General features: G+C 43.0%; 1 protein-coding gene across 4 annotated transcripts in view; it reads right to left on the reverse strand.

Moving 5' to 3' along the window:
* The window catches only part of USP18 (ubiquitin specific peptidase 18), a 376,292-nt gene that overhangs the window by 248,677 nt on the left and 105,397 nt on the right, over window positions 1–22,218 (reverse strand). For all 4 annotated transcript variants that reach the window (XR_011281791.1, XR_011281790.1, XM_069628683.1 and 1 more), the window contains one exon: window positions 8,397–8,493. Coding sequence is in view for 2 of the 4 variants with exons in the window: in XM_069628683.1 (XP_069484784.1) it covers window positions 8,397–8,493 (97 nt within the window). In the remaining 2 variants the exon portion in view is untranslated. The remainder of the gene's footprint in view (window positions 1–8,396; window positions 8,494–22,218) is intronic.

The following is a 22,218-nucleotide window of genomic DNA, read 5'->3' on the forward strand; positions in this document are numbered from 1 at the left end:
ATTGGCCGAAAGACTTAACTAATACAAGTGCATATACACAGTCAGCTATAGAACCTACCTCATATTACGCTGCTACCACTAGTGAAGATACACATGCCATGTTTAACAGCAATGACACGACCTGGGCTGGAATGTTTCCAATACACTACCAAAGAGTGAGAAGCAACAAGGAGGGAAGGAGAAGGAAAAGAGGGGCGGGAGGGAAAAGATACGACATCTATCATGACCTGGGGTTAGATGAAATAGAAGATCCCCGCCACCCTGACCAATCTAACAAATGGTACTCGGACATGACTGCTACGGCAAAGCAAGCAACAAAGGAAAGCTGCTATGTCTGCTCACTCATTCCTCATGCATCAGGGACACCAAAAATGTTGATACCGCAGGAAGTGCCCTTGTTGGAGGCCCAGAGTTTAATTCATTTGGTTCTGTGTAGGATAAAAAGCGCCTTCCAGGCACACACCATCAGCTTAGAAAGAATGGAGAGTGAAAGAACATGCACGAGTCGGCGTCAAGGAGAGATATGCCTCCAAGAGCCGTTCCTTGTCATAAAGGGGACGAGGTATGCTGAGAACAAATGGCACGATGAAACTATTGAGTGCAGAGCAGAAGCACTCCGGGGGCTGGCCGAAGACGCATTCCAATGGATAAAAGGAGTGTACACGCCTGTCTGGTCACAGCTAGTTGCTAAGCTAACATGGATTACAGCGCTGGAGAAGCCCATAGAAACACAAAAAGAAATACTGCACGAACTATGCTTCCGTGGAGAAGGGAAGGTGAACATGGGGGAAGCAAGAAAATGCAACAAGATAGTGATAATACCAGACATGAAAAAAGGCACCGCAGCCCTCATGGACATGTATTGGGTTTGCGGCAAGCAAGCATACCTGCATCTACCCGCATCTTGGAAGGGTACTTGCGCCTTAGCCACTCTCCATACAGCACTGATGGTAATACCAGAAAGCCATATTCAAGGGGCAGCAGGGGATTCGGCTGGCAGGTCGGCAGCAGGAGATTCGGCTGGCAAATCGGCAGCAGGGCAATCGGCTGGTCCATCGACAGCGCCCCAACGAGAAAACATAGAACTTCCAGCTTATGAACTATTGTCAGAAAACGAGCTAAAAAGAAAGTTGTCATGAAGCAAAAGATCATCCAACTACATTTCGTCCGAATCATCAAAACTCCTTGCTGAGATCCCGCAAAAATACAAGCTGTTCTCATCTGCAGAGACATTTTTTGCATCGCTCCTAACACCAGGGCTCCAATTGCAAGCAAACGCCAAATGGTTGCAAATAGTACGCTGGGAGCTCATCCAACTGGCCAACGACACTGAAGAAGGATTCAATGTTATAAAAATAGAGCTCCGTGCCCTACGCCTAATGACAATGCAAAACAGATATGTTCTAGATCTCCTCACGGCGATGGACGGTGGTGTTTGCTGAAAAATTGGGGGGGCCTGTTGCACATTCGTGTCATCTGAAGATGCAGATAACGGGACACTCTCACATGTGATAACAGCAGTACACAATCTAGGAGAGAAGATGAGAACAGAGGGCGGTGCGGTAGAAAGTACATGGTTTGACAATTTGTTCAGCTGGATACCATCATGGGTAAATGTGATGATGAAAATACTAGTTCCTATCATGGTCTTTGTGTTACTATTCTTCTGCATGTGCCAACTGGGACTCCGGTGTTGTGCAAAAAGTATGCCTAACTCGACTATGATGATGGTAACAATGGGCCGACCGACAACGGTAACAACCATGAGAGACGCCCAAATACAAACAGGGGAACATAACCCTCCAAAGTACAGGCTGACTGCCATCTACAGGCAATATGGGGACAGGGTCGATAATTTATACCACACCACAATAAAGGAACCAACAGAATTGCAATGGTATAACGAGGTATGGGTAGACTTAGACGGGGATGGTGGGATATACCTAACTTGCACTCCAGATGAATATGCAAGAAGAGGGGCTAGTTTGAGAAGTGTATGCAAAGCATGGATGCCAATAAAGGGTACCCCAGCCTGGGAAGAAGCAGTGGCTGAAGCTGAGTAGTACCGAAGGGAGAATGAAAAGAATAAAGTGTCATCATTTGTTACTTTAGATGTAACGAAAGGGGGGAATGTGTGGGAGTGATGGGCCATCAGGCCCCTCGTGTCCTCTACTTCTCAGTACAAAACTCGGACCAAGTGCCTCCAGTAGTGGGTTCGCCCTTTGCCCTTATGCGATGTTAACCTTGGTTGACTTTCACGTAAATGGGACAACTGAGCAGGACACGGGGCATCCGTTTTTGTATACCATTTCGACTGCATCTTGGTGACTAGGCCTCACTGCGATAGTACAAAAACGCTTCTCTTCCCTTTTCTCGCAGCAGCCCGGCCAGGCACGCAGGGCTCAGGGCCCCCACCCCCATTCTCACCCTGACTGGAAAACCTTGCATGGTCCATTCTCACGCTGAAGCTGGAGATGCTTGCAACACAATAATAAATGTAACACATCGCTCTTCCTCTGAGATCACTGTCCTGCATGTGAACCAGCATGAGCTAAGCACATAGCTCGTCCATCTTCACAAATGTGTCGTTGCCCCTCCCGCACCCTCGCCAGCGAAAACTTACTGCCATTGTGACCCTGTGTCCCTGCAAGATATTCCTTTCATGTGCCAGACCACTGACCATGCCATGATGCCCACCCAGCAGATCCCCAACTAACATTAGACCCCTGCTGCAATATATCATTGCCTACCACTAACAAGTGCCACATACCAGAGATTTTTATGTGTACGGTCCTTAACTTCAACCAGTGCATTATAGCGGTCAAGACCCTTAACCTAAGACTTGTATAGTCCTATGTTATTAATAGTATAGATATATGTGTGACTTTTATAGAGACATGATAAACTACTGAAGGTCTTTTGAACAATCATTATTTAGTGCAGGCATGTTTTGAGGATATATTATGTTAGCTTAGATAGTGACCATCCGCCTCCCAGCAACCTGACCTTCACCCAGGCGGAGCACAGAAGACTGACGTCAATCCTCCCGCCAACCAGGCGACCAACCCGGATGAAGAGATGCCCCCCACATGAGACATCCAGTGAACTGACCAATCCGGAACCCAGGTAGTATCCTATGTTAGTTGCGTCATTTACCCTATAAAATGTAATCTAATGATAACTTGTGCAGAGCGCTCTCAGATATCTCGTGAATACTATTCACTAGAGATAAAACTTTTTCTTGAACTCTCGCAGCCTGCTCTCTTTGCCTTATTCCCCGTCAGGGGTGTGTTGCTTTATTCTTTTGCACGTCAAAGACAGGGAGGGCACAAAAAGTGTCCAGGTTTTTCCTTCAGAATACTGTGGTCCACCAGGTCGAATACGGTGGATAGATCCAACAGGATCAGCATGCCCTCTTTGCCTTCCTCAATAAATTGAAGCATGTGAGACTGAAGATCTATAAGGGCAGTATCAGTGCTGTAATTTGGTCGAAAGCATGATTGTTTGACATGCAGGGTTTTTTCAGCTTCAATAAATGATTGATATTGTTTATACGCAGCTTTATCCAGAATTTTAAGAAGAATGTTGCAGTTCGTGATGGGTCTAACGTTCTAAGGGTCTTTAGGATCCAGATTCTTGGTTTTTTTGTGTGGGAGTAATTTAAACTATTTTAATGCGCGTACGCACCTTTCCTTTACGAAAGCATGCATTGACGAATCTAGTAAGAAAAGGCCTGAAACTGTCCTTATAGTTAAGAACTATTTTAGAAGGGACAATGTTCTCGGAACATGCTGTGGGTTTCATGGCTTGAAGTATGTTTTCCATTATCATTTATTTCTAGGCTAGCAAGTTTGAAGGTAGGGGGTGCCTGACTGCAGATGTTATACTCTTTCTGGCTTATAGTGTTGCCTTGAGTAATATTGGACTGCAAAATGTCTTTGATTTTTGCATGGGATTTGATGATTTTCTCATTGAAAGCGGCCTGAACTGTTATGGTATCTTCTGTGGTGGGTACGAAAGGTACCGTAAGAGCATTTGGTTTCTCTAAAGATTTGACAATCTCGAACAATTTCCTGGAGCTGTTTGATGCTTTTTTGTAGCATCAAAGTTATTTTTGTTCTCTGTCACCTTATTTTTGTAACTATTGTCTGCTTGTTTCCAGGTGTCCTTAGATAACTCAGATTGGCATTTGATCCAAATGGATTCTAGTCTGCGTTTTTCTTTTTTTAAGTCTCTCAATTCGTTGTTGAACCACTTCTGGTGTGGCGTATTTTCATGGACCATTCTACTTTTCAGTGGTGCAACGCGATCTACTAGCGTTGTAGCGTTGTAAAGTATTCATGGTATTTTTTATAGAGATCTTTGGCTGAGTCGTCCTCTGATCTGTCCCTCATGATGGAATTTAGGCAGGATGAGAGCTCATCCGAGTCTAATCTTTTGTAGTTCCTACTACTGATTGATTTGGCGGGGTTGTTTTTTTTATATGTTCACTAGGTAACTGTTGATCCCATTCTATGGAGTGGGGATCTGATCATATGCATGGTAGGGTCAGGTCTGCTCGGGTAGTTATGTTTTTTGTGCATATCCAATCAAGAATGTGATTTTTGTCGTTTGTGGGGGCGTTGTTTAAGTCCCTTTCCAGTTGTATAGCCTCTGTCGGTTTTGTCACCTTTCCATCTATTAAAGTCACAGAGGAGAAGTGTAGCCCTATTAGTGCCCTCAAGGGTACTTCTTACTTAAGATTTGCATTAATTCATATTTGAAGTTGGGCATTGTGTTAGGTGGTCTGTAAAGGAGGGCCATATTAATACAACTGTTCGGGTTGGGATTCATTTTAGCCAAAAGTATCTCGCAAACATGGCATGAAATGGGAACGGAGAACAGGCCTGTTATTATATTGTGTTATTAACAGGCTTGCTATTATAGCTATACCATGCCCCCCCCCAACCTCCCGGCTCCAGATTCTCAATTTTTACAAAGAATGGAGTATCCAGGTGGAACCGCCATACTGATGGCTGGGATGCTGGAGTTTTGTATCCATGTTTCAGTGAGGCACAAAATGTCCAATTTATTATCTACAATCATGTCATGAATGTTGGTTGAATGATTGTTTAGTGACCTCGTGTTTAAGAGTGTCATTTTTATTGATGTATCCGTCGCTTTTTTAGTCAAAGAAAATCTACGCTGCTTTAAGGATCAGATATAGGTCTTTTCTGTACTGGAATGTTTCCTGGCTTTAATGGAGCTTTGGGAGTTTTAGAATTATGCTGGGCCAGTATATGCTCCTCGGTCGTAATCTGGGGATTTCTCTGTATTGGGACAGCGTGTTGAGTCATACTGCCGTAATCCAGTTTGGAATGTTTTCATCTATTTAGAAGGGCAATCCGATTTGCTCATGGGGCTGCCATGGATAGAGATTCTCCTTCTAAATAACCCATGTTGAGACAGGACTATACTAGAACGAGAAGAGTTTAAAGGGATTAATGAGAGATACAGGGAAGTTACCTGGTAGTTGCCGAAGACGCTGATGATGGCGAGGACTGGAGAAGACCGGCTAGGCCCAGAAGTGCTGGCGCTGCAGTGCCTGACGTTTCTTTATGAGCCGGGCTGAGGTCTCTGGGATATGTAGTCCCTTGAGCAGAGAAAGCTATGCTAATAACGCCAAAGGTCTAATGCAGCATGTTAGCGAGTACCAGAAACCTATTCCCTAAAACCCAGTTACAGTGACACAATCACTCGAGGGCTGAAATGGGATGTCTGAGAGGCACCCCTGTGACTTGGAACCTTAGGGGCACCCAGTATCATACACATAACAATAGGTAAAAATGGACATAGTGGCAGGGGGAATTCTGCTTTTCTACACGTCTCAAACTCATAGCAAGCTTTCTTCAATTCTTATTCTTCTCGATCTTTCTGATGCTTTTGACACTGTCATTTACCCTATTCTAAGTTCCTCACTTTCCTCTTTGGGACTTTCTGGATCTGCCCAAAGGTGGTTTGAATCCTATCTTTCTAATAGTTCTTACTCAGTCTCTTGGGCTGGACAACTCTCCTCCTCCCCCGACCTGCTTCTTTTTGGTGTTCCTCAGGGTTCTGTCCTTGGCCCTCTTCTTTTCTTGCTGTATACCATTCCCCTTTCAGTACTCATCAGCTCTTTTATCCACTCATGTCACTTTTACGCTGATGACACTCAAATTTCCTTTTCTGTTTATTCTTTCTCTCCCTCTCTTTTCTTGTCTTTCTGCAGTCAAAGCATGGATGGCCTCCATCTTAACCCTTCTAAGACCGAGGTCCTCTACTTTCCTTTGTCCTCCCCTTACCCCTTTCCCTTCCCATCCAGCATCTCTTTTCACCCATCTATGTTCCTTTTCTCCCTGTCTGCTCCCAATCTTGGGGTCACTTTTAACCCCTCTCTCTACTTCTCACTACATATCTCCTCTACGGCTCATTCTGCTCACTATCATCTTTACAATCTTCACTGTGCCTGTCCACTCCGTTTCTTCTGGGCCACTAAGCTTCTGGTTTGCTCATTGGTATTTTGCCTACTTAACTACTGCTTTGTTCTTTTTTTGGTCTTACCTCCTCTCACCTTGCTCCGCTGCACTCTGTTTTTAACTCAGCCATTCATTTATTATTTTGGCTACCTCCTCGCCCCTCCGTTATTCCTTGCCATCTTTTCTCCCCTTTGATCTTTATCTTGTCTTTCACTTTCTTTTTTTCATCTACAACACTTTACATGGTCTCACTCCTCGCTATGTCTGTTTTCTGGTTTTCTTATATACCCCTGCACGTTCCCTCTGTTCTCAGTCCCTCTTTCTTAGTTCTGTCCCCATGCTACCCAGCGCCTCTTCTCGCATTCGTTCATTAATGCTCCTGGCACCCAACCACTGGAACTCCCTTTCTCTACACATTCACACTTCTTCCTATTACTATATTTTCAGAAATTAGCTAAAAACCCAATTGCTTCAGTCTCTGACTCATGCCTAAACACTGCTGTTATGTTTAATTCATACCCTCCATTATAATGTTGTGCCGTTGTTCATTTATTGTATTATTGTCAAAGCTCTTCGGCGAAAGTGCTCTATAAATAAAAGCAAATATAAATGCAATTCAGGAGAAGTCCCTCTGGCCACCAAAAAGATATTAAAGAATCAAAAAAGGCAAGTCGAAAAAAACCAAAACTTAGAGACCCAAAAAGTGGCCCTAGATTCCAAAATAGGTATAATGGCTTAACACCTGACATACAAGGTTGGGGATGGAATAAAGGCCCAGGTTCCCCCATATTCCATCTCTAGACCCAGAAATTCAATGCAGGTGATAGTCCTTAACCCATAGGGACTTACTGTCCTTATCCCGTAGCCTATATGTTGTCACCTATCACACCTTGTATGACTGATAGGATGTTAAAACAAGAGATTGTACTGATACAGAAGAGTGTATGCTTGGTGGGATTACAGTATGAAGTTAAGTTAGGTTCTATGTGAATCTGCTATCTTTAGAATACTGGTGGAAAAAAACACAGTTGGTGGCATTTCCATATCTTATTTCTTTTACAATGAATGGAGGATAACACAGGGGCAAAGCACTGGTCTTTGAATCAAGACCATGCATAGCAACAGAGGTTTGAATCCCGGATCCGTGCTTAGAAACCAAACTAAGTTATGGTATTAGGTGTTATAAAAAAACAATAAAATAAATACAAAAAATGGGGCATTACTGTTGAGCCTCTCTCTCTCCACCATCTATACCCCTACATCTTACCTTCCTATATGCTGGGTTAACAGGAATGCTGACACCTGTGTTTTTACCCTGACATTCTAAGCAATAAGAACTAGAATGGAAAAATGGTGAGAGGAATGCCAAATTCCTTCCATGTATTTGCTCATTAGTAGCCATAACCAATTGGTATAGATAATCATGAATGGATATCATTATAGTACACCTTCTCCAGTTGCCTGACACTATGTAAGATTGGCATGAATTGCAAGTACATTGAAAAAGCCATTTCATACACATGTCAGAATTGTGTCAATAGTGCGTTGGTGATGAATGGGACATGATGATGAGCCACTCCAGTCCCCATGATGGATGATAAGGATGGCAAACACCACCTCAGTGCATAGCAGCATTGTAACCAGGACTGATTGCCAAAGAAAGTAATTGAAATGCCAAAGATTCTTGATTTGCAAATTATCAGGAAGGCAATGATGGTAGTTATATGGGAAATGTACCATAACGGTAAAGCCATTGCATGTTAGCATGGCCACCATGATGGACTGGAGAAAGAGACGGATTCAGACAGGTAGAAGTGGGCAGATTCACAGGAGACAGAATGTATTTACTTCCGAGTTATAATAGTTGACAAATGCTAATGTTTCTTAGGCATTCCGTCTTACCTCTGCAGTAGATCAGTGAACTCCCTGTTCATATACAGCGTCTGCAGCAGAGAGTTTAAGCAGCAGGTAAGGCCCATGTTGTACAGGCCAACAGCTCCTGAAGAAAAATAAAAGAGTAACTAGGAGGTCTGTAAGGTGGGCAGCTTGATATGCATTGCATTCTGCTCTAACATTTGCAGCTGCTGAATACATAAGTACATTCGTAGGGGTTTGAGCTTTCTTAGGTACTGGGTTTGTAGATATCAGTCTGCTTTGGTTATTCTCCACTCACTACTAACCTAAGATTTGTGATGTAATGTGACTGCAGATGAGAAAAAAAGTGTTGCACATGCTTGTACTTGGTCACTGACCTCGCTGTTCCAGAGTGATTTCTCACACAACGGATACTCCCCAAATGTTTGATTTCGACGGTCCTGCTGCACTTCAGTGGGGAGAGAATACGGAGGAAAAACACAAACGTGGAGCATCCTACCCCTCAGTTTTACACCATTCATTCAGGAACATGAGGAACTATGCAGATAACTTATAACTGCATGACACCTAGGCCTAATTGTCTGAATATAACTTTATTACAGCATATGACAACAGATAAAATCAACAAACCTTTACATACGTTTACATACGTTCTTAACACACCAACAATTTTGTGCAAAAATAGCAAAACATGCAACACATTGCAAAATTGTGGAAATAGTGCAAACGGCGTTAGTATCAAGTGCCAGCAAAGTGCAAAGAAAATAATATTCCATTAATGCAGCTAGTACTCAGTGCACAAAAGGCAAGAGCCCATTTTGATCTGAAACCAATTCCATAATGCTGATGATGAGTTTCTAGACTTTTATAAATTTCATCTGTCACACTTTCGACAAGTCAACAGATCTATATGATTATAGAGCGGTGGCCTGCCATCTATTTTATCTCACAACTCTCAAACTGAAACCAGGATGTAAGCTTTAAGTACAAGTTGACACAATGGGCCCCATTACGAGTCTGCCGGTCCGGAAATAAGGGTGCCGGTAGCAACGTGCCAGCACCCATTCCAGACCGGCAGACTACAACTCTGCCTGCGGTGGCCGATGCACCCGGCAGGTCAGACCTGCCGAGTGCATTGACCCCGGCAGGCAGGGTTGCCATGGAAGCACCGCTCACAATGGTGCCGGTTCTTCCGTGCGCCCATTTCCATGGAGTCCTATGGGGCTCCACGAAAATGGGGCACAACATTTCCCGGCGCCTGATATCCCGGGTAGCTGGGACTTGTAATGTACCAATGGCAACGGGAAGTCAGGCTCCGGTAAAATGTTACGAGTCTGGCGGCAACCCGTCAGAAGCAATGGCAGGGTTACCATTGGACTCGTCATGAGGCACAAAGTGTTTCGGCCTTGCACGGGGATACGTCCATCCAACAGCATTTCTCTTAGTATTTTAGACGGGCCTTCATCAGGATGCAATGGTATGCACACACAGGACTTAATCCAAGCAATACCCCTCATGAACACCTATATGTGAAACATAACAAACAATATTTTTGTTTTTAGGCTAAGGGAACCATAAATAAATGTAGGTATCTTTTCTAACCTCATAAGAATGTCCCTACTAACCTTACTTGGTGGTTCAAGGGGTCAGAGCAAAAGACACAATTTATTTCCTGTTCACTGTCAAAACCCAACGTCAATACTCATAAGTAGTGGCTGCTAGGCTCATTTGGAAACCTGCTAATCAATAATAGATCCAATGTATTTCAACTGCTCTACTCAGTGTTATCTAGTTTACGTACAGTGATTTCTTCACAAAAGTAACAAACTACTAACCTCTGCATGGTTTTGTGCCCTTTCGGCAACAGGATGAATAAAAAATGTGGATGTTCACATTTGTAGTGGCTCTCAACTGTAAAATAAATAGATGACAGAACAACTCACCACTACTTATTACAAATGTTTTATTATCACATGTGTTGAACATCCAAAACATATTTTAACCTGATCTATTTAAAACTAGTTCCAAATCCTAAAGGCAACGCTTATGCTCTTTCCAATAAAACAAGTGTTGTGGATAGCACAATTTGCGAATGCGGCTCGGTGGTCAAACCACAGTTACACACTGACATTAAACTTATCAGCCCAGTGATAATGTTCAACCATCACGCTCTACTTACTGGGTCATTGTACTCAAAGTTGGAATGCTTGTGGATGGAGCAGGATTCAGGGCACAGAGGGGCACAGCAGCAAGGCACCAGTGAATTTCGTCACCACGGCTGGGTGATACACTGACCATGTGCACTCAGGTTCAGGAATACTCTCCTAATTCCAGACCAAGGACACCTAGGTGTACGAAACTCGGCAGGAAAGTGCCTTGGACCCAGTGCTTACGATCTACCAAGTGTCAACTCGAAACAGCGACGGATTCAGAGCAAAGGTCCTGCGCAAGCTGGTCAGTTCACTGGTTGGCCCAGGAACACTTCCAAAGAAGCTCACTTGCAGGTTAAGATGAAGGTGCTGTTAATAGTTGTTCCCACTATTTAAATGGGTCGAAGCGCTTTTGCAGACCTTCTTGTTCGATGAGATGCAGGGTGTTCCTGACGGACAACAGCGGTCTTAGGGTGCCAAATCTTCCAGCGGGTCACCAGCGGTTCCTCGACTCAACTTCTTAGTTTCAGGATGCTTGGATCCTATCCTAGGTCCAGTGAGAACTCAAGAGATTGACCTGGTATGGGTGTTTGGGGCCTTCTCTTATCCAGAATCTCCTTTGCGCCAAAATGAAGAGGACCCAATTGGAGATCTGCTCACATACAGGCACACCAGACGTGGACCAATCACAGACCACAGTGGTCCTAGTAATTCCCAGCACACCAGGCTCTTTGGCACCCAGTATGTGTATTGGAACTAGACAGGCCAGCCCACATCCTGGAGGCACACGCACACAAGAAATGCAGAAGCCTGTTAAAGCTTGGCGTTTCGCGGCAGAATGCATGACCAAATAAGGGCTGACCTGGGTCTGTTTGACCTGGGGAAGGCAAAGGGACACAATGGCCAAAGGACAGGACAAAGAACCTTGTGGCATGGCCAATTTGGAGCCAGGGCACCTTCCTGTGCCAACCATGGTAAACGCAGTTTGCATGGCAAGAAAGGATTACAAATATGCAAGAAGATAAGCTGCCGCCAGCCCTGTCCAAGGCACATCTGCACTTCTACCAAAAAATCCTTTGAGGGAGTCTTTGAGGGAGTCTAGGACTTTGAAAACAAAAGGAAGACCCAAGCACACTGTACTGTAAGGTACTTTGTGCACTTATAACATGTTGCAGAAAAGTTGCAACATTGGAAAGGGCTAAGGGAAACACCAGTACTGACTGTCTTTAAGGGCATGTCAGTTTCCCCATAATAAAGTGAGCGAAAACCCAGCGCAGGGCAGCAGAAGGCTGTGCTCCACCTGTAAAAGTCAGGCTAGGCTTGTCAGACACAGCAAAGAGTTGGGGGGTACACAACTGGAGGGAAACGTACACATAAATGGCAATCTTTCCTAACACCACTCGTCAGACCTAGAAAAGGATCTGTTGTTGGGAGTTAAAAATGGTATTGCTTCTCAATAATGTATTACATTTGATTTGATCAATAATATCCAAGTGGTGATGTTTAAATATAAGAATTTGAACCATTCCCAGAATGGCCTGGTGCTTAATATGTACGTTACCCTTGGAATTCCTGAAAAATGGTGGCAAAAGATTGAACTATGATCTTGGAAACTTGGGTTGATTTTAATGCTAGATGTTCAGCAAAATGTCTTCCTGCTCAATTCCGGAAGTCATTTTCGACAAAAGATTGCAAATAAAGTGGTCTATTTTTGGAATTACTTGTTTAGTAATTGGGTTTGGTTATGCTTATTGGATCAACCTATTGATAAATACCATGAAACCCCACCAGATTTGATTCCTCCAGTTCAACAATGATTATTATTTTGTCAATATGAATCATTTAGAATTATTCAGGTCATTATCTATTATAGGAACTTCAGCTAATGATCATCCTCTTGTGGAACTGAGAATGTAATTAGATCCTTATTTGGAGCTGAAGAGAACACGCCTGGGTGCTCTAAATCATAATGAGAAATGTAATAGAATAAACTGGTCAAATTAAAACATAGAGGTATTACAAAATATATTTGAGCAAGTAATCTAGAAAGAAGCATGTTTGTAAACTTAGAGGCTACCATTGATGATGTAAAAAAGTTTTGTTAACACAATAAACAATAAAATGTGGACAGAAGGATTTGCAATACAGCAACATCAAAGATCATTAACTAAAATAATATGAGGAGGGATGATTGGGAGGAGGTGATCATCAAAAAGAAAAAACAGTTAAGAAAATAACTAGTAAGAATAAAAATGTCTAGCATAGAAGAAAACATCTGGCACAGTAGGAAACTACTGCAGGATTGTGAAATTAAGGGCATATTAGCCATAAACAAGTAATACTGAACAATTTTATGGTGTAGTACTTTCATTGATTCTGGGCATTAACTAAAACATTTACAGATCATTTACAAGCTAGGCAGTTAATTCTGATTCATATTTTGCCGAGGTTCTGGGCACAATTCCTGCAACCCTTACTTAAAATAATTTTTGAGACAGGAAAGATCCCTAATTGGTGGTAGGAAACTCCTTTAATTCCAATTTATAAACAAAACAGATATGGACAAGACTCACATAGACATAGACAAATTGTATTATTGGGTGTAATAAGTGACATTTTTATCACTGTCTTGTTGCAAATATTAAAAACGTGCACAAATAAAAATAAACTCTTAGTAAAAAATCAAATAGGTATTCAGCAAAATTGTTCCACTTTAAATAATGCATCAATATTGAGAACATTAACAAAAACAGTAATGAGTAAAGAGAGACTTCCACTATTTATTGCCTTTATTGACTTTTCTTCTGATTCTGTTTGTAGAAATGGTTTGTGGAGAAAGATGAGGACATGGGGTATTGATGCTAATCTTTTGCACTTTGTTAGACAATTACATGAGAACACCTTGGTGAAAGTATGGTTAAATGGAGAGATTTATTTTTGCTAACGGCACTAAAAACAATAAATCCCTAAACCAGTACTGCATTGGATCTCCCTTCCTTTTTAATGTATATTTAGCTGACTTGAAAAGCTCTCTGGAAAAGACCAATTGTTATCCTCCGAAACAAGGAAATGCACGTATTTCTTGCTGATGACTTGGTGTTATTTAACCATAATGAAAGAGGGTTACAAATGATGCTCGATGCGTTAGCAGATTATTCTAACGCCAATCATTTAAAAATAAACTCAACGGAAATTAAGATCATGATTTTTAATCGACAATAAAAGGACAAACTTTGAGTGGAAAATAGGAATGTCCCTCCTTGAGGTGGTGAATGATTATAAATATGTGATGCTGGAATCAATTAGCAGGTAGTGGATTCTGGAGTAACACAAAAACACATAGATGAGAGTGTTTTTAGGTGCCGGTTTTAGCGTATGATATAGAAGTTTTGGTATGCACTGCTTGATCCCATTAATTATCTTATATAAACAAATGTCTATCCCAGCAATAACCCATGGGTTAGAAAGTTTGACAACTGATTTGGGAAGTAAATTGAGAAAATTGTAAGGCAAGTTTTGGAGAACCTCCTTTGGAGTTAATAAGAACAATCCAGTAGATTTGCTAAGGTGTGAATTAGGCTTAATGTCTATTGAGACAGGTATTTAAGTAAGGAGAGGTGCCTGATAGTTGAAGACAATGAATGTGGATAACGATGTAATTAATGAATCTTAAAATATTGAATGCTACAAGAAAATCATTACCATATGAACTATTTTAGAGAAGTAAAGGAAACTTTTTTCCAACAGAGTGATCTGAAATTCACATAGGCATTGCCATTGAGGGTTCTAATTTAGGAACTTAAAAAGAAAGCAAGGCAATTAAATTACAATAATAATTTGGACAAATTAACACTAATGAAAAAGTCCATAGAATATCGAAACTACTTTCCATCGTATTTGCAGGCACAGACATATATTCAGCATTTCCCAGCTGTGTAAGTTTGACATATTTTTGTGAAAGCTATGTTGAATTAATTTTGAAACAATGGAGATTTTAGGAATACAATTAAAGCCTTGACAAAGATAAAAGGTTTTGTAGACTTGGTGATGAAGAATCAAACATGGATACTTTAAAACATCTAATGATCCGCTGTGATGTTTTAGATTCAAATAGAATACAAATGTTTTGAGAAATGTGTATGTTGCCAATCTCCTCTTAATTCTGAGTTCTTTTGGCTAAGATGCATGAACAGTAAACAAATTAGTCTGATAGATGTGGTGGTACATTTTTGGTTGCAAATTAAAGATATATTAGAGGTTTTTGTATCAAAGGGTACATAGGGATATTAGTTTATATAGGATTGTCTTTTATAGAAATAAGATATTATATGATTGTTCAGAATTATATGTGATTTTTTAAATTGAAACATGAAGATGAATGCTATAGGAAGTATTTTAGAAATTGATTGCACTTAAATTGAAATTGGCAATTGTTTAAAATTGTTTTAATATGCATAATGTATCAGGTTCTTGTAAATCAAGGATGCGCTTTAAATTTAAAATGAAATAATTATTACACTCCAGGAGGTGGAAAATGTTCTGTTACAATGTGTAATTTGTAGTTATCAATGTATCTACTTTGTGGTATTTTAATAAGACTTTATGGGTCTGAAGCTATCAGCCGAACAATATACAAAATTGGCATGGACCTCTAGGTTTGGATGCTTATGTGTTAACCCCTTCCTCTCCCTGAAGGTGCTTTATTTAGTGCTTAATGTGCATTTGTATTATGTTTATTACTATGTACTAGATGTTTAATAATTGCTCTGAGTATTTTCTGTATTGGCATGTTGGAGCCTTACTATGACTATGTGAATGTATTACTCTGCTATGTCTAGGGTTACCTTTTCTTCCCACCCTTAGGTCTATGTGCATAGTGCCTACCACTATTCACATACTATTACTGTATTTATGCATCGACTATGTTTTAATGTGTGCTATGTACTTATTTGATCATATAGGTATTATAAATGTGAGGTATCAAACGTGTATATTTTCAGTATACCAGTGTAGTGTATTCTTTGGTTTAATTGTGGGGAGTAATTGTACTTCACTACCAGCCTTCCTCCCTCCCTTGAACTTAGCTTCACTCAGCTGCCACAGATGTCACCATACATATTCTGGCCTTTCCTTCTGGTGAGAAATCCTGTTAGATAGTTTTACATCCATTACCAGAAGGCGGTAGAAAGATCCCCCTAACAAGGAGGAAGTCCATGGTATGGTCCGCAGCTGAGGGGCCCATCTCTAGCTCTCCCTTACAGTTTTAACCAATATGTTATCCATCCACAAGACTTGGTACCAGAGTCAGAACAGGGGTAAGAGACCCCAGGAATTCTGCATCTAGAACAGACTAGGGAGTTTTTGGGAACATTCAGTGCCAGAGGAAGGCTTGTGAGGTGCCCACTGGCACACTTAGAGGCTCAGGCATTGGTACCAATAACCCAAAGTCCTAACTACTGACATCCTTCAGGAGGGATATTGGGAAGGGACTGTCCTGAATATTATTATTTTTTGTAGGGAGATTCCAGTTCCTATCACTTGGCCCCTATTTGTACATTTCCCCTATAATAAACATTGTGAGCTTATCATCCTCGGTCTTGGCATCCTTTTTAATCCTAGGTGCCCCACGTGAGGGTACCTACTTACCTGAGACGCACTTTGGCAGCCTTTTTCAGGATAAAAGAAGGATTCCTGCAGGCATTCATCAAACCATCATTGAGCCAAGGCCGCCTCGAAGAGGAGCATCTCACGGAATAGCCAGAACTCATTGTTACAGCCATCCAGTGTGGTCTTCTTCAAACATCACGGCAAAACTCTGCTCTTTTGTTGAAGGCTTTCATCTGTGCTTTCGACCACTGGACGAGTGGAAAAAATAGCTTCTTTGTTTACGCCACAAGGGTTGACTTCCACCATTTCTTCGCAGTGGCCATTGCTGATCTGCACCTGTATCATGCCACCATGTGCCTCGGAGGTCATCAACAATGTGGTGGTTCTTTCTTCACCATGCCAGGGTCATCCAGCTGTCCAGTGCCAGGAACCGTCCTGCCAGAGCATAGAACCTCCAACTAAACAGATCTGAATCCTGAAGTTGAAAGTGACTTCTGCACCAGCAGCCCGCAGACCATATGTACAGAACCAAGGCACAGAGCAGGGGCCCATAGATCTAAGGAGCCTCTGAAGTCACTCCTGAATGACTCAAGGGGGTGAGTAAACATACAGGTTCCTAGCTCCACACCTCCAAAGGGTTTAATTGGTGTAAAGTCCTTGCCCTATCTCTCTCTCCTGCCTCAGTGTGAACAGTAGAGTTCTAGTACAGGATCCTCCCCTGGGCTTCCCCTTAGGAGGTGGGATTGCGAGAGAGTTTCCGAAAAACTCTACTTCTATTGTTGTCAGGAAAGATTTCTCTTTACTGCACCTTTCCTTCCATCCTTATAGCACCCCCAAACTTTTTGCTTTTATTTTTAAATCTGACCTGTACTTTTTGCAGTGCAGTGAAGCCTTAAACTTCATTACACTGGCTTTTGTTCATATGTTCTGGGGAAACTGATATGTCCTTCAGGCTGTCAGTACTGGGAAACATTGTTTCCCTTAGTTGTGTTACTGTGTTACTACTCTGGGTTACTTTTATATAATTGGTGGTAACTTTTTATCATTGTGCACAGCAGCTTACACTTCAGTAGAATGGGGTGCATTTTTGTTTTGCCCTAGAGTAACACTCAGAGGATTTTTGGTTACTCTAGGTGTACTAAAAGGATAAACTGGTAGCAGCAGTGACATTTTCCCACTTTTTGTGAATTTTCATTTTTAGCCTTACTGCGTTTACTGTATTTGGCTACTAACTGTGGTAACTGGTCAAACATGGCAGTGCCACAATATTTTCACTTGTCCTTTTGCTATGTTGTATTTTAGCCTTCCCCCTGGCCTGAGAGGCCAGGAAAATCCTTATAACGACTTCCAGTGCCTGGGAAAGCAGAAGCTTTTGGCGGGCTACTGGAGGGCTGTGTGTGTTTGCTGGCAGGATGTGGGCTGGGACTGTCTGTTCCCAATCCACAAACTGGTTTCAGTGTGTCTGAGTGGCATGCATGAATGTTCCGCCAGTGGTCCTGATTGGACCACTGCTGGGGTGTGTGTGTGGGCTAGTCCTGCTATTGGCTAGTGGGAGTATCAGCTCTTACCTGGCTTTTAGGATAAAAAGAGGACCCCTGCAACCATTCTTCAGAGATCCTGGAGAAACCTAAAGGAGCCAAGTATCCTGTCCAGCTGTGAGACCCACAAAGAAACTTGAGACCTGACTCAAGGAGGCCTGGCAACCTACTTCTGCTGCTGTCCTGGAGGAGCCCTGTCTTGCTCACTATCTTTAGCAGTCCTGCTTAGGAGCTACGACTCTTGGAGTGGAGGGACTCCCCATTCCTGACGTCTGCTCAGTGCCCTACTAAAGGAAGCCTTTGGAAGTGCCCTGGAACCATCCTGTGGTGGACCAGCTTCGCTTTGGGGCTACCGTGCTGCCAGTGTCACTGGACTGAGTTTCTGCCTGAAACTTGGGGGACCCTCAGCTGGCACTACGAGACTACCTCCTGTGAAAATGTGGCATCCTATCATCAAGGGAACCCGAGTTAGGAGGGAATGTCCGACCGTGGCTGCTGAGTCATTTGCGTCGCTGTGCTGCGGTGACCACCGCCCGAAACAGCTTACCTGACCCGAGTCCAGTCCTGAGAGGGGTCCTGCATCGAGTTTTGCTGCATTCTTCAATCGAGAGTCATTGCAATAGTGAAAGATACCAACCAGAGAACAGCTCGAACCAGCAACCCCTGGGAATCGAGGACTGCGATTTACAGCAGGAAAAGCAATGTCGGACCATCTTCCTTTGTTCTGCCAAGTCTGGGAAGAATCGGAGTATGGGGGTAAGTTACAGAGCTTCTAACCTACCCCTACATTCCCATTATAAGTCAATGGGCTTATAATAAAGCTTAAATCTAACATTTTTAGCATTGCCATTGCTTGCTTGCGCAAGACATCTCACTGTTGGGGCTACTTTTGGCCATTAGTCTAACTTGAACCCTAACCTTAAGAATCCTTCACTGGACCCCAGAGACCCTACTTGCATTTATTTCTGCTTCATAACTTCTGTGGAACTTTTACCTGAAAAATTGGGAAAAAGGCCCCAGACAATTTAGGGCTTGACAATTTTAGTTAGGGATCATCTCTGTGGACCATAGGTGCATAATACTATCCTAACCTTTCCTTTGCAGGAGTTTCTGATGTGTATTATGCTCTATAACAAAGTGAATGTACATATGTATTTAGTTTGATAGTGTTCTCTGGATAGCTCTACTTGCTAGCAATCATTTTTCATAGTGTGATTTGGCCATATATAAATAACTGTATTTTTATACATTCTGTCTAAGTGTGATTTGTGATTCCCATTGTGTGACCTCATTGTGGACCCTTTACAAGCTCACCCCCTCTGAAGAACTTAGCCTAGACCGCCTGTCACTGCTACCAAAACTGGTTTGGCTACAGCTTCCCAGAGTTGTTCCTGTCACAATATAGGTTGGCCTTCTATACATCTGTCCACCAGGCCAGAGTATATTGTTCTTCCACTTTGAAACACTTACAAACTAACTGTTGTCTTTGCCACTTGTTCAGACTACTTTAAAGACTGCTTGTCTCCTGCAAAATGTTCTATAGGGACTTATGACTCTAGGGGAACTAGGGCCTATCTTTTATAGCATGGTAAGAACTGTTAAAGTGTAGAACCTTTAAATTATAAGGCTGTGTATTGTGTTTTAACTCCTTTCTTCTTTTTATATTACTTCTCTAAATTGGTTATTACTTACCTTGTTCTTTCTTCACCTACTTTGCTACACCAGTGTTCTATTGTTCCCCGGAGGATAGCTCAGCGGCAACGTGCTTGCCTTGGAAATAAGACAACACGTAGCAACACAGGTTCGATCCCCAGGTCAGCGCTTAGAAACCTCTGGGTATTAAGTGCGTTATAAATTCGCAACTAAGAGAAACATGTTCCTGTAACAGTGCCTCGATGCCCCTGGGCTGTGTGAGCGCATTAAAAATGCAACTAAATAAATTGCTTAACTTACTGTGTTTAAAAGAAGCCAAGACACCCCTTACATGAATGTGTATATAATATTAGTTATGTTTAATGCTTAACTTACCTGTGGTTTTCAATTAATAAGAGTTGTATGAGACCTAAATAAATGATTGTATTTTTATGTATTCTACTTAACTTGTGTTACTAAGAGTTCTCTGTGTGTGTTTAACTGGACCCCTTCACCTCTCTCACAATCTCCTAAGTCTAAGCCTTATTGTTCAGTCACACTACCTTGATACAGGTTAACTAGATATTAGTGTCTTTCCCTGTTCACTAGAATACTAATTCAAGACCGGAGGCGAGCATTATGCTTCAACTTCTTTAATTTTCCCTGTTTGCACAGTCCCTTCCGTAGTCCATCTCCCTTCCTGTCTGTGACTATCTGTCCCATCCTGACTCTATGCTCCTCCTCTTCTTTTCCTGCTCTTAAGCAAGCTAAGTACTACTCTTTCTGTAGAGCCGCTATATATGTAAATTTGACAACATATATAGCATATGTATAATCAGCCCAATGATGGTCTAAAGCATCTATAGCGCAGTGCGAGCATACCGACATGTAAAACATGTTTCTTTTCCCTCCTAACGTGTTTCAGCGCCAGCGCGCATGCAACCATGTCCCTCAGAAGAAGCGCCGACACGCAGTGTAGGGAGAGTTGGCCCCACCCGATGTGAGTGAGTTAACCCTGTGCTACACTACCAGCACGCCTATGGGTCTGCTCCCTTTCGCCAGGCTCAGAAGAGAATCAGCAGCTCTTTTGCCTTGAAAGGGAGAGTCGCGCGTGAACTCTGCACAGATGCGCAGCGGCCCCCTTCTCTGGGGAGGAGGAGCCAAATTCACTGCGATCGGCAGAACCCAGTGCGGAAGACACTGAGCATGAGCCAGAAGCAGCGCAGTTGTCCGCAGCAACAATCAGAAGCTGCATTTAAGATTATAGAGAGAGATTACTCATAGTTAAGCACTCAGACATACAACAATAAAAAACGACAATAAGCCACAGAGAATGATTAACAAACAACCAATAGAGCAGTGGATGTGCACAGCATTCTGTTCATTCAGGTACAAAGGCACACAGCACAATAATACAAATAATGTCAGATTATGAGTGGGAGATGAGGTGCAAGCGCAGGATCTATCGCTTAGCTTCAAAACAGTGCTGGGGAGCTAATTGGTAGAGGCAGTGGCGAAGGGGTAAGACCGATCCAAGAAAGACTGGCCTCGCTGGAATCACTTCTAGCCCAAAGAGGACGCACAAACAGGCCAGATAGCACATCGACAATGGCCAATAAGAGCCCTCAGTGGAGTAACACGACCCGCAAGTGGAAAGCCTCGCCGACAACCCTGAGTCAAAAAGAAGGGGTGAAGCATAAAACCCCATAGGTAGCTGACGCCTTCGGGAAATTAAAAGAAGCCTTCCTCCAAAGGGCCGCAGTGCCATACTCCCGACCCCTGACTCAGGGGAAGACAATATGGGCGACACTGATGCAGAATCAGGTGAAGAATCTCAGGGATCCTCTACGCCATCGCGAGAGGAGAAGAGTACGCCGTCAGAAGACTGGGCAGCACCCAAGGGCAGCAAAAAGGCACGCAAAGAGAATTAACTGGTGGTGCCAGACTCAGATATGACAGACATGTTCAGCCCAGAGAACATTACAAACCCGAAATCTCCCCGAATGGCGATGTACATGGCACAAAGACTACGCAAGGCCTTCGACAAAGAGACCAGACAGCGTATGAGGGCAGAATGTCCAAGATCGACACGAAGATGCTGGCTTTCGTCACCAAGTCAGCAAAGGATCCCAAGAAAGGGATGGACAAAGCCTAGAAGAATTGCCAGGAGAAAGTATTGGACCTCTCAAGACCATTAGCTAAAATTATGGACCTGGCAGAATGCGGCAGGGATACAGGTGAAGACATTGACAGTGACACACTGGAAGATTGGGCACAACGAGCGGTATGCCTCCTAGGTAACACAAACTGAGCGATTTCATCGGAGAGGACTCCTCCTGAAAATGGACGCCAAACTGAGCAAACTTGCCTCGTACGAGGCAGGAGAATCGGCACAAGGGATGTTATTTGGCAAAACCTTTGGTAAAGAGATCAGGAGATTTGTAGGAACGTACACATCTCTAGAGAAGGCGCAAGCAAACCGCCATAAAGAGATATTCCCCAGTCAGGTTTTTGCAGGGTCCGGTCGATACAGAGGTCGTTCAGTGGGTCGATTTGCATCTACCCGAAGACCTCAGGGCCTGAGAGCCCAATCCTGGGAGTCGTGATTGCAAGACTCATTTCTCCTGGTGAGAGGAAGATTCGCCAGAGGACGCAGAGTGAGAGGAGCCGCACGTTTCCAAGGAGCAAACACAGGCAAGACCCAGGGTCTACCCACCAGTCAGGGGGAGGACAAAGAGGTTTTGCCACAATTGGCGCACGCTGTCCAGTGATGCATGGGTACTGCAGACCGTCAGAGGGCTGCAACTGGAATTCATAGCATACCCGACACAAGAGAGACAACTGAGCCCCATTCTCATGGCAGTGGCTGAGCAAGCTCTTCTCCAAGGGGAGTTGAAACAACTCGCATACAAGAGAGCCTTC

This window comes from Ambystoma mexicanum, chromosome 12, assembly GCF_040938575.1.
Source record: "Ambystoma mexicanum isolate Mex_15411 chromosome 12, UKY_AmexF1_1, whole genome shotgun sequence".
NCBI classification, from domain to species: domain Eukaryota; kingdom Metazoa; phylum Chordata; class Amphibia; order Caudata; family Ambystomatidae; genus Ambystoma; species Ambystoma mexicanum.